This window comes from Nomascus leucogenys, chromosome 3 (genome assembly GCF_006542625.1).
Source record: "Nomascus leucogenys isolate Asia chromosome 3, Asia_NLE_v1, whole genome shotgun sequence".
Taxonomy (NCBI): Eukaryota; Metazoa; Chordata; class Mammalia; order Primates; family Hylobatidae; genus Nomascus; species Nomascus leucogenys.
This window is the reverse complement of record NC_044383.1, coordinates 34,052,349-34,064,487: the sequence shown is the minus strand read 5'-3', so window position 1 is coordinate 34,064,487 and position 12,139 is coordinate 34,052,349. Positions and strand designations below refer to the sequence as shown.

At 46.5% G+C, this 12,139-nt stretch overlaps 1 protein-coding gene across 2 annotated transcripts; it reads right to left on the bottom strand.

Moving 5' to 3' along the window:
- Positions 1–1,142: 1,142 nt before the first annotated feature.
- On the bottom strand, positions 1,143–11,072 carry SLC25A28 (solute carrier family 25 member 28). 2 transcript variants are annotated; one of them, XM_030808614.1, is made up of 4 exons: positions 10,657–11,072; positions 4,320–4,548; positions 3,167–3,223; positions 1,143–1,987 (listed from the first exon to the last, which is right to left on the bottom strand). In XM_030808614.1, the coding sequence occupies exons 1-4, from the start codon at positions 10,945–10,947 to the stop codon at positions 1,470–1,472; spliced, it is 1,095 nt and encodes a 364-aa protein (XP_030664474.1). In that variant the 5' UTR covers positions 10,948–11,072; the 3' UTR covers positions 1,143–1,469. The 2 variants fall into 2 exon arrangements, with proteins under 2 accessions (XP_030664474.1, XP_030664478.1); XM_030808618.1 differs by having other exon boundaries at positions 10,339–11,060.
- Between the last annotated feature and the right edge of the window lie 1,067 nt (positions 11,073–12,139).

Sequence of the window (12,139 nt, the reverse complement as noted above, 5' to 3'; positions counted from 1 at the left end):
TCATTTGCCTTCCAGGTGTCACCTCAGATGTCACTTCCTCCCAAATGTCTACCCTGGTCACCCAAGGCTATATTGGGTATCCTTCTGTCTTCTGAGTATACTAGGTTTATTCTATCTTCTCTCCTGCCATTTTATCTTGTAATTGCCTGTTTCCATGTATCTTCCTCTCCAGACAATAAGCTCCTTAGGGCTGGGATTGTTTTATCTATCATTGTATTTCCAACACCAGTGCTTGCCACAGAGACACTCAATAGTTAATGAATGAATGACAGATGACCTAACAAGGATAGGTGGAAGACTCAGAGGGGTACATTTCTATGTACTGAAGAACTTGCTAATAACTGGTGATATTAAAAAAAAAAAAAAAACAAAAACACACACTGACCCACCAAGCATAGGGAAAGCCCCATCTCCGAAAAGTCTCCAAGCAGAGCCCAACTGGTCATCAGGCAGGGAGCTTCCTCAATAGATGGCAGTAGATGTGAGATGCCCTCCACTCATTTCCCATCTGTAGGAAGCCACGCTTAGGAGATTCATTTGTGAGGTCAAAAGACTTGGGCTGGGGTCCCAGTTCTGCACTGTGAGGCTTTGGACTAGTCACAGCCTCTGAGCTTTCTTGCTTGTGAAATAGAAATGACACCTGCACTGCCTACTTCAGAGATTTTGTGAGGTTCAGATGAGATCACACATGCTCAAGTACTCTGTGAAAGCCTTAAAATAAAATGAAATGTATTATTTACCATGTAATCTTCAGGACTTGCAGCTTCACTGAATAATTTGAGTTTCACAACTAAAATGGAAAACCAAGTGCCACATTGTAAAGCACTGCTGCAGGCAGAGCTGAGAATTAGAGCAGAGATCTGCCTTCTCTGCGCTGCGCTACCACCCTAGGGAAGATAGTGGGGATCTGGAGCATCTGGTTGGTTGGGATCTGTCAAGGGCTTGTTGTTCTAGCCATCAGGGAGATTGCTTGGGGCCTACTACTAATGTCTTAAATTGTCATGAAAATCAGCAGAAAACAAAAACTACAGACATACTCAATAAACCTTTCCTTTGGGTCCCTTGATTTTTGCTTAAAGGAAAGTCAAGAACAGTTAACAGCATTTCACTTCCCCTTTAGCAAGACAAACCCAATGAAACCATTTAATTTAAAGGCTTTTTATTAGGAACCAGGGGAATGAGCTGCTTATCCCTCTATAACAGTCTAGAGCAGGTCATCAGGCCCAGGATGGACAGAGGTTATCAAAGGTGCTGTGGTGTGCTTTGCTGCACGTGCTTAGGGCCTGGAAGGAAAGGTGGTGGCAACAGAGGTTGGCAGGAACTGGTGTTAGTCAAAACACCAAAATCCTGGGGGAGAGCCCCTCTACCTTCCTTCTAACTCCACTTGAGGTGGGAGCATTCCAGGAGACAGAGAATGTGAGCAGGATGCAGCAGTGTCATCTGAACCCCTGGCTTCATTCAGTGCTACTTCACTTGCCAGCCCTCCACTCTTCTTGCCGTTTAGTGATTAGGTATTTGAAGAACTCATACACAGACCATGCGATGGCTGTGGAGGGGATCTGGTAAATTACTCTAGCCTGCACCCCTCGGAAGTAGGCGGTCACCCCACCTACTTGATATACCGTCCTGAAGGCACTAGCCATGCCTGTGATATGTCCTGTAATGTGTGAGTTCAAAGCCAAGGACTCCTGGGTGTTGAGCAGTGTTTTGCAAACGTCCAGTGGGGTTGTGGCTGCTGCAGCTACAGCTCCTGCGCAAGCTCCAGAGAGGACGTGGGAGCTTGGGTTGTACCGTCTCTGGGGGTTAAAGTGCTCCTGCAGGAATTCATAGGTCATGAAGTGAATGGCTTGGAAGGGAACGTTCATGGTCAGCTGGGTGGTGTAGCTGCGGTAAAAGGCCCCGGCCCCTTCATTTTGCCACACTGCCCGTACACAGTCTGTCACCCGGTGGTATGGTGAGTTGTACATCTGCATCCTCTGCTTGACCACTAGTAGTGCCATCAACAAGGAAGGAAATGGTGACGGCAGCCAACCGGTGATGGAGAGTATCCAGATTCAGAGTCCCAAGTCAGCAGGTCAGCCAATGGAATAGAGAGAGAAAAAAGTATTGGTGAGCTGCTGGCTAACCCGAGAAGTCAGCTTCCCTTTTTTGAGGGGAAGTAGTAGGCAAAGGGTTGGTAACGACTCAAAAAACAAGAAACCCACTTCCATCAGGACTTCCGTAAAGCCAGCCAGTTTGCACACAGGACATATCTACGGTTTGGGAGCTTCAGAGAGTCTTCTTGAACTAAGTACCTATCTCTGATCTTACCCTCTAACAATTCCCAACAAGAAATGACTCCATGATAGTGATCATCATGAACACAGGCCCCTAACAATCCCAATCCTCACGTACAAAGAGCACCTAACTTTTAAAATGTGAGATGGTGATCCTCCTAGAGGGGAGGAGACAGAAGTTCTACCAAAGAAAAGATTCTTAGCCAAAAAGAGTTGGCTTTAGTTTTCAAACACCTCCCACTCCCTCAAGTAGATAACATGGTGTGAGCTCTGTGGAGCTTCAGCTTAGCTTTGGCTCTTTCCACCCCATGGCCTTGCCCAGACAGAAAATGAACGTGGCAACGATGCTATCCCCTTGTATTTGTTCATCCTCACATGGAGAATGTTTTTGGAGAATTTTCCTCCAACTGAAAAGCCAAGATCCTAGCAGAAATGCAGGGACTGAGTTCTACAATTTAACCTTTCATTCCTATCCCAACTAGCTTCATTCCAATAAGAAAGGCAATATATTTAAGTGTCAATTCCTGCAAATCTTAAGGGGGCAAAAAAAAAAAGTCAGAATCCATCTTCACCTCTTTGAAGAAAAATGAATCTGCTAAACTTTCAGGACAGATCAAATCTACTACAAAGGAGACTCCCAGGAAAGCCCAAAAACAGGCCACATGGAGACATCTTTTTCTAGGGAAGCCCCAAGGATTAGTAAAATCCCAGTGAATCTGCTTCCTGTCCAAGAGGGTGCCTCGTTAAGTACCAAAAACATGGAGAGAGCACCCTCTAGTGGTAAAACAAGGTAACAGAATTTCCCACCAAAACTGATGTGCTTTCTTCTGCAAACTGGAAAGAAATACAGGTGCAGCTGCCCACGGAGTGATAGGTTGAGGAATCATTACCTTCCGCAGGGTTCATGGCTGCATCATGAAGTAATGTTGCCACACACCCGGCCGCACCTGCAAACAAGAAAACAACTGCCACATGTAAGGCCAAGAGAGCTGACCAACTCATCGAGGTCCCCCAGTGAAGGGGAGTGGCTGTGCTACACTACAACGGGGAAAGGTAACGTTAAGAGCTAGTCCAAAAGATGGGGACCCACTGGTCCTAAACTCCTGTTTAAGAAGGTAAGATATCTGTTCCCACCAACTTTGTAAAGTCACTAATGTATTCCACATCCATGATAGGAAGGCCAGCTCAAGTCTTATCAATAAAGATCGTTCTGAGAATAAATGCAGCTCACGCCCCACACAGGAAGCAGATACACTGCTGCCTAGGGATGCCAGCACATCACCTGCCACCAGTGGAGGGAGATACGGGGGCCAGGTGGTCAGATCTCACAGAACCTCACCACAGAATCCCACCTTTGTCCTGCTGCAGAACCCATTTGCAGAGCCTAACATTTGTCTACAAAGATCTTTTGTTCAGATCCTGAACTACTCTACCCCTCACCCTCTCCACACTCAACTTGGTTTCCAGCCAGTCCTAAAGCCCTAGGCTGCTATCCTTTCTCTTACTTCCACACAACCTTCTGGTTTCTTCATGCAGTTCCTTGGCCCCACCCCCATTCACTTTGTCATGAGGCTTTGTCATGTTCTCAACACAAACTGCCTCTGGTGAGTTGGGATCCTGAAAAGGTGAGGCGAAAAGCAGGGGCTTCATTAGTATCTTCCTTGGGTGGCTGGCTGGGTCGCCTCCAATCCTGCCCTAAGGAGCAGGACACCACCCAACTATCAAACATACACTGGGGGTAGTTCAGTGTGTCTCCACATTACCAGGGCATTAGAAGTTGATGCCAGGGAGATGAGAGGAACAAGTCAAGCTGGTAGGTAAGGGAGGATACTGTAACCCTTTGTTGAGGTGCCCCAAAGGAAAATGCAGGGTTGAAGCGGCCCGTTGTCTGAGAACATCAGGTTTGGAAGTCCCTCCCTTATAATCTGGCCTATCCCAGCCCAAAGCTTCAGCTCCAAACCATGCTGAGACTGGAAAGCACTGACAGCAGCAAAGCCCAAAGAGTTGGGAAAGTGGGGGAACCAGCACAGGAAGGCTCAATACCATTGGCAATATGGCTATTGCCCCCAGGGTGGATTACATCACTCAATGTCTTTTTTAACTTTTCGTAGCAGGCAAAATAAAGGGCGTGGGCAGGCCCTGCGCCTGTTGCTGTGACGTTCAGCCCCCTCATGGGCCTCCATAGGCCCTCCGTTCTTATAATCCTCCAGAGGGCCTCCAACACATTGCGATAGCGGGCAGCTGGGTCAGGCTGTAGACTCTGCATCCGGGTCTGAAATTACAGCAAGGAGAAGCGCAATGTCAGCAATGCCAACTTCTCGCCCCACCTCAACACACTGGGCAGACCTTCTACATGGAGCTGTGCCAATCTGTGAGAGGGATATCTGGCTTTCAGATTATTTCCAATCTATAGCTGATCTTTCTTCTAAGCCTTGGACCTTTCTTTTTCTAGTCATCTATGACCCTAAGAATGGAACACCATTATTTTCCCTGAAAAAATAATCCCACCAATTGCTAAGTGTCCTGGTACTCCAAAATGATTCAGTGCCCCGGCAACAAATATCAAGCCTGTATTTCAGAAGTTGCTTTTGTGCCTTAATACACTCAAGCTGACAGTTCTTTACAAATGGATTCCAAATTCAAGTATTTACTGTCTATGACATACTTTATGCTTTATACCTAAAGAGTGCCCCTGGCCCTGCTTCATGACCACACACTGAGGGGCGGCTAATTTTTTTATACTTTTTCAGACTATCTGGCAATGGTGACTGGGTCTACACAGAGTCTTGGCAGAAGTAGCATCCTTAATAGACGCTTTTATGTCTTGGGAAAGAAAGTTTACCCTGAAACTGCAAAGGTGGGAGTCTCTAGCTAGAAACCAATCCAGTCTCCAATCCTGAAGGGCCCTTCCAGATTTCTAATCTAAATTGATTAAATCCCCAAATTGGCACTAGCAAATAAAATCAGTCTCAGTGAGACATAATCCTTGGAATCTCTCTAAAGGATTCAATGATTGGAATAAAAGCGTAGGGTAGACACTTTGTATGATGTTCCTGGACAAAGTTTGGTTGAAATTTGGGAAATTAATCTTATTCGAAAGACCTCCCTAAATTAGACCTTTTCTGAAGAGTGTGTCTCCCCAGGAAAATTTCTCATCTACTGACCCATTTCAAGGTAAAGTAACATGGAAACTAATAGTTAATATAAAATCAATGTCTAAAAAGAAAAATCAGTGTCTGGTGCCTGACACACAATAAGCACTTCTGATTTGTTTGCTGAATGAATGAATCTTTTGTCACATAACTGTATCAGCTACAATCACTGGTGAGCCAATGGGAGCAAGTGATGCCCAAGTACAGTTTAAATTTCTACATTAATCTAATCACTAGATTCTATTTGGATTTAAAAGCTTGAACCTTCGGCTGGGCACGGTGGCTCACATCTGTAATCCCAGCACTTTGAGAGGCCGAGCGAGCAGATCACTTGAGGTCAGGAGTTCGAGACCAGCCTAGCCAACATGGTGAAACCCCGTCTCTACTAAAAATACAAAAAAATTAGCCAGGCATGGTGGTGTGCACCTGTAATCCCAGCTACTCAGGAGGCAGGAGAATCGCTTGAACCTGTGATGTGGAGGTTGTAGTGAGCCTTCGCTGGTTTGAGCCACTGCACGGCAGCCTGGGCAACAAGAGCAAAACTCCATCTCCAAAAAAAAAAAAAAAAAAAAAAAGCTTGAACCTTCCTCTTGGCCAACTGGAATCCAAGAGTAATACCTTCCCTCAAGAGCATGGGAGAAAAAAAACTAACCAGATGAACAGGTCCCGGTTAGCTGCAAGCAATCCACAGTCCTCTGGTTATTTTCTCCTGCCTGCTACCAACAAAAAACCGGAAGCTTAAAAGGTTAGTTACTGGATGTTCAATCAGAAATACTCTATACAGCATCACTTATCACAATTTGACACATTCTTTCCTACTTCCCCCTATAAAACCTCATGTATTCCAATAAAGGGTTTGTTTACTGATCTTTCACATCACACAAGGCATATAAAATCCATCAGAAGAGTTGTTCATAGAGACTACGGGTCAAATGCTGGCTAAAGCTACTAATAAGCAAAGATAAATTGAGCCTCTTAGCTTGTCGTGTTTCCATGCATTTATTCAAAACTGATCTTGTATAGGGGGAATGTTCAGAAGTTGCATTGCTCTGCCGCAGTCAATGGTGTATTTGGCTACCAATTCTGAATGGTTTGGCTTCGGAGGCCTGGAACTCCTCACCCCCAAGAGAAAACCGGACTGTGGGAAGCTACTTTGAACATTCTATATACACATCTAAATCTAACTCAACAATTCTAACTCGATAAAAATACACCCTTATGGAGAGGACCTGGGCATAAGCTATGCCAAATATAAAAATGAATATGGCTCCCCAAATTTGTGGGCCAATAAATCTGCCTTTTACAGAAAGATGAAATATCTAAGTAAGAATTTCTGGAAAACCTCAATGTGAAAAACCTCTACCTGGCTTTAGAGAAAAGCCAAACAACCCAGTAGAGAGGTAAGTGGTTTGGTAAACGACAAGCCACATTTGAGTCAAAAAGCCTGAGTCTGAGCCTCAGCTTTGCTAGTTGTGTGATCTTGGGTATGTCACTTAACCTCTTTAAGCTTCAAAATTGTCATCTATAACAGGAGGCCAAGAATGACTGGCTCATAGGGCTGTTGTGGGGATTAAAAGAGATAAGGTATGTAAAAGCCATTGGTAATTTATAAGGTGCTAGAAATATAAAGATTTTTATTGTATTCAAAATGATTCTATATTTGTTCATATCTAAGAATTTACAGATCATGGTAGCATTGCCTCCTGTATAAGTCATTTCACAAATATACGTGGGCAACTAACTGTCCTTAACCACCAATAAATCAGGGTTAATTTTGTATTTTTTGTTTTCCTTTCAAAGTTTCTCTGTGGCTATAATGATTTACATGTCCCACTATTAATCTGAAGGTCATATGTTCAGGGACAAGCTTTACTGTGAAATTCTGTGCCTTGCCTGGTTCTTGTAATCTGCTTTTGGGAAGCTTTATGGAAGGCTTGAGAGTCTGATACACTGAGTTCAAATCATAACTGTGCCACTTAAACTGTGTGACCTTGGACAAGTTATATAACTGTTCCCTAAGCCTCCTTTCAACTGTAAAATAATGAAAATGGTTTCTACTGCATGAAGTTGCTTCACAGATTAAATGAATAAATGTATGTAAGGTACTTCAGATAGTGCTTGGCACACAAGATCACTGAGTACTTATTACTAGATGCAAGATCAAATAAGCTAATGTTTCCATTTCCTAATCTTTCACAGGTGAATATGTACAGATACCATTTACATCTGGATACTGGAGATTCATCTCCCTCTGCTCTTCCCCTCTTTATTATGTAAGTGGATATTTGCTTTACCACTTCAGAGCCAACAACAGCAGCTTGATGATAGGTGGGTACTTAGCCAGATGATTTTGAGAAGGGTTCTGACTGTTTTGGGCTGCAGAATGTCTCCGTAGATAAAGTCTGGCGCTTGCCTCTGAGGCCCAGAAAAAGAAACTGGGATTTATCTGGGCTCCCAAGCCTCTCCATTATGGCCATGGAAATAGCTGGTTGAATAACCATGGTCCAGCAAGGCTACACTGACTTCTCATGGTCCCTCTCAAGGATATTTAAAGTCAACTTGACCCTGATAAGTAGCTGAGGATGGACAGGCCTGCATGCCAAGAAGCAATGTCAGCTTTGATTTGCAAACATTGTGGTTGCCCTTTAGGCTCCAACAATGTGGATACCTGCCTCCAGTCTTAAAGACTGGGCTGCTTTTCCTCCCCACCATCCACTTATTAAAAAGAAGGATAGTTGCTGAGGACAAGCAAACTGGGAGGCCCTTTCTGAAGTAAGGGATTTGAATTTTACTTTCATGCCTGCACAAAAGCATTTAACATACTCACTGACACTAAATCATACTGGCCTCACCTAGTTCTTCCCTCTAAGTCATTTAAATCCCAGCGTTAAGTGCAAGTGAAAATGAGCCTTCTAAAATAAGCTTTCGTATTGTTGACAACTCCTGAGCATTTTTTTCTCAAATTATTATTTCCTTAATGGAGGGCTTTCAGGCATAACTGCAATGTTGTATGACTAATTTTTAAAAAAGAAAAATTCCAAAGCTTATGTAAATGAGTAAGAACTGTTCTTCAAAATAGTTACCTTGGAAGGCTACAACCGACTTATTCCAGCAATGCTGTGGTTATGCAAAACCCTTCTGGAACTTCTCTTTCAGAGGTGTTTCCTCAACGGGTTTATAGGCCTCAGAAGTAAAGCAGTCTCCTTGCTTTCCAGTCCCACCTTATTTTGACGCCAAGCAGTATTACCCATTTTGACCTCCCACTTTATTCACCATATTTGATTCTGAATAGTCTTTGTTCCTGCAAAATCAATTCCATCTTGTCACAGGGAAAAGATTTGCCTCCCTTAAGGACATGCACCCAAATATTCCAGAAGCATTTTTAACAGGGATTTATAAAATGTTTATAGCAACAATAGCACTATGTAAATATATGGAGTAAGGAGATAACCTCCCATTATGTTATAATGGAACAGTGGATAAATTGATAAGTTACAGTAATACTTCTAAGACAAATTATTACACTGTATTTTTCGAGCCATTAAATAATTTTCACTGTTTTCCATTCAATACTCATCCAGAAAAACAGCATCCTAAACCCTGCACTCTACTCACAGTCTAAGTCTAGGGAGGTTACTCTGCAGCTAGATTATATTAACTTTTGGATATATGGCATTATTAACTAACAAGTCATTCAACCTAGAGTCTATACATACAATGTGTGCATCTTTTTTATTTGTACTTACTCGTTTTACATTTCAATGTTGTTACTTCTCTCTCATGGATTTTACTGTTTATTTCTATTTCTCTCAATTGACAAGGGCATTTAACATTCTAATGTCCATTTTAGTCAAGTGCATTTACCCTGTTTTCAATGGATATGGCCCTTGTTAGGAGTTACCTTGTGCTAAAATACTCCTGCCAGTTTGCTGTCATTCACAAAGCTTAATGAGTGCTCCCCCCATCTCCTTATCCACATTCTAATGAAAACACGAAACAGTACTGGAACCAGAGGGAAGTAAAAGGGATCTACTTTGCCTTTCCCAAGTTGATTCTCTCCTCCTTGTGAATACATAACACTTTCCTGATTTGAAGAGAAAACATACATCGAAAAGCTGCCAGGTTACCGTTTGACTATTACCCTTCACATGTAAAGGAGGCATCGGTCTTCGTCATATCAACAGTCCCCTCTAGTTTACCTCTCCCTCAATTCAGTCCTCACCTTTAATGGCTGGCACCTTTACTAATGTACAAGAATAAGAACTGTAAAGAACAATAATCTGTTTCTTTCTTCACCCAGCTTTCTTCAGAAGGACCTGACTTCAGTACACATAAATCATCCTGCTTGGTTGTAAATGCAATTAGTTTTACTTTCACAAGAATCGTGTCCTCTTGTTGATCTCATTCCATTTTCTTCATACTTACATCTACTTTCTAATACCGTCACACTTCCTTTCTAGGCAACTTCTCCCTTTTTGTCAACTTCAGGTGGCCAAAGAAATATGCTATCAGTTTCATCTCTCTTGTTTGGAGGCTGATGTGCTCCCTGAACATACAGTCCTAATCCCAGCTCAACTTTCATGTTCAGGAAATAGGTGGGGTATCATGCTTGCTTCACAGAGAAACTGAAACCTTTCCCTGAATACGATCTTTCCCATATTACTTCCAGTCTGGAATTCTGCATTCTCACTGCACAATGATTTCCAATCACTCATGTGTTAAGATTTAACATGTAAGTCCTTTATCTAGCTGAGAGATCCCAGATTCGGGTTCCTGCCCCGTCAGTAAGGGAGGATGCAGTAAGGAGTTTGTAAAAGCACTAGCCCAGAAAACATCTCAAGCCGTTAGATCCATTTCAGGGTCTGGTTGACGCCAGTTGGCTTCACCTTAATCGAGTTAGTAGCACTTACCTGAGCTTCGGGATACCCCATCCCACCCTATTCCTGTTTAGTCCCAGGTGGGGTCCAGGGCTTTGGCTGACAGATTTTCGATCCTGAGTCCCGATTCAGATTTCACTGACGGTTAGAAATAGGTCCTGGTTCCTGACTGGGATCAACTCCCAGCTGGGACCTTGCTTGAATGGAGTGTCGGTTCGAATCATGTGGTAGTGGCAGGAGCCAGGAAGGAACCCATGTCGGCTCCGGCTCTCAGCCGGGATCCTGGCTCCGGACAAGACCCAGGGGTCGGGTCAGCCCCAGGTCGGGTTCGAAGCCGGGTGCAGGTCTCACCTTGACGCAGTCGATGGGGTACATCACGCAGTGCTCCAGGATCCCTGCCACGGCGCCTGCCACCATGTGCGTGGTGACAGTGGCTCCGGCCGGCAGCGCCTCGTAGTCCGGGCCGGAGTCCGGATCTTGTCGTACCGGGGGCCTGCAGGCCCCGGCCTCCCCGCCGCCGGCCCCCCGGCCCACGCCCCGCTGCAGCCACCCGTCCAGCAGCGCCGACTCCCCGGGGCTCCGCCCGGGCCCTGCCGCCGGCCCCCCCGCCACACCGCCAGCACCCCGCCCCTCCAACTCCATCCACCCGGGCCAGCTGCGACGCCCACCCCCGCCGCCGCTGCCACCACTGCCGCCGCCGCCCCCCGGCCCCGTAGTGTCCGCCTCAGGCGCGGCCCAGAGAGCCCGGGGCCTCCGGCTCCCGCTTGGCCCCGCGGACACGCCCCCCAACCAACCATTGGTGGAGACTCCAAGTTAGACCCACCCCTTTCCTTACGTAGGAAAAATCAGCCGGTAGTATTAGCGAAGTCGCCTGTCATTCCACCGCCCTGAGGCGTTGCTAGCGCCTAGATCCCACCTTTTCCCCTTTGATCTTGGAAGCTTCTTGTTTATTGGTCACTGATTGGCCGACATGTGCGATCAACCCGCCTCTGACTTTTTAGAAGGGCGGGAGAAACTTAAGGCTGAACTTTGATAGGCTCAACCACTCTTGATACTTTGACCGCGGCCATTGGCCCGCACCACGTCGGTCCCCGATTGGCTACAGAAAGAGCGACGCGCCCAGGGACTCTAGGGCCCGACTTCGGGCCCCTCACTAGCGCCTGTCGAGCTGCGGTCCCTGTGCGCGGGATCGCGTTGGGGGCGGGGCGGTGACAGGCCTTCAACGTCAAACTGCTGACGGGCGCCGTTAACGACTCGCGCTCCAGTGCGCTCCTCAAATTCTGAGATGCGTGGCTGGAGAGCGGGCGGCCCTGGCCCCGGAGAGCCGTGTTCCCGCGGGATCTCGTCGCGGGCGTGAGGCGGGGCCGGCCTGGGCCGGTCATCCCCTGGCTGGCGCGACCCGCAGCCTGTCCGGGAAGCGGTTGCGACATGCGGGCCGGGAACCGCCTCACCGCCATGGGGGACCGCGGCGGCCCGCTAGACTCTGGTCGGGTCTGGAGTATTGGGCCCTCTGGCCGGACCCGGTGCTCCTCAGGCCCCAGCGCCCGGCACTGAGCCTCGCATCCACATTCGCACAGTAAACCCAGCAAGTGTTGAATGAATGAGGTTCCCCGGGCCCCAGCTGTCACTGGGCTCTGCGCCAGGCCGAGAGCCGAAGGCGGGGAAGGAAGATGTCGAAATGGGCGGGATGATTCAGAGATGACGGCCAGTGGCGAGGCGGGGCTGGAGGCCGCATCCCAAAGGCAGCAGGGAAGTGCGGCGGCTGTGGAGAAGCTCGGACGCACGGCCTGGCCGAGTCTGAAGCATCAGCATCTTGTCCCTGCGCCGGCGCTCT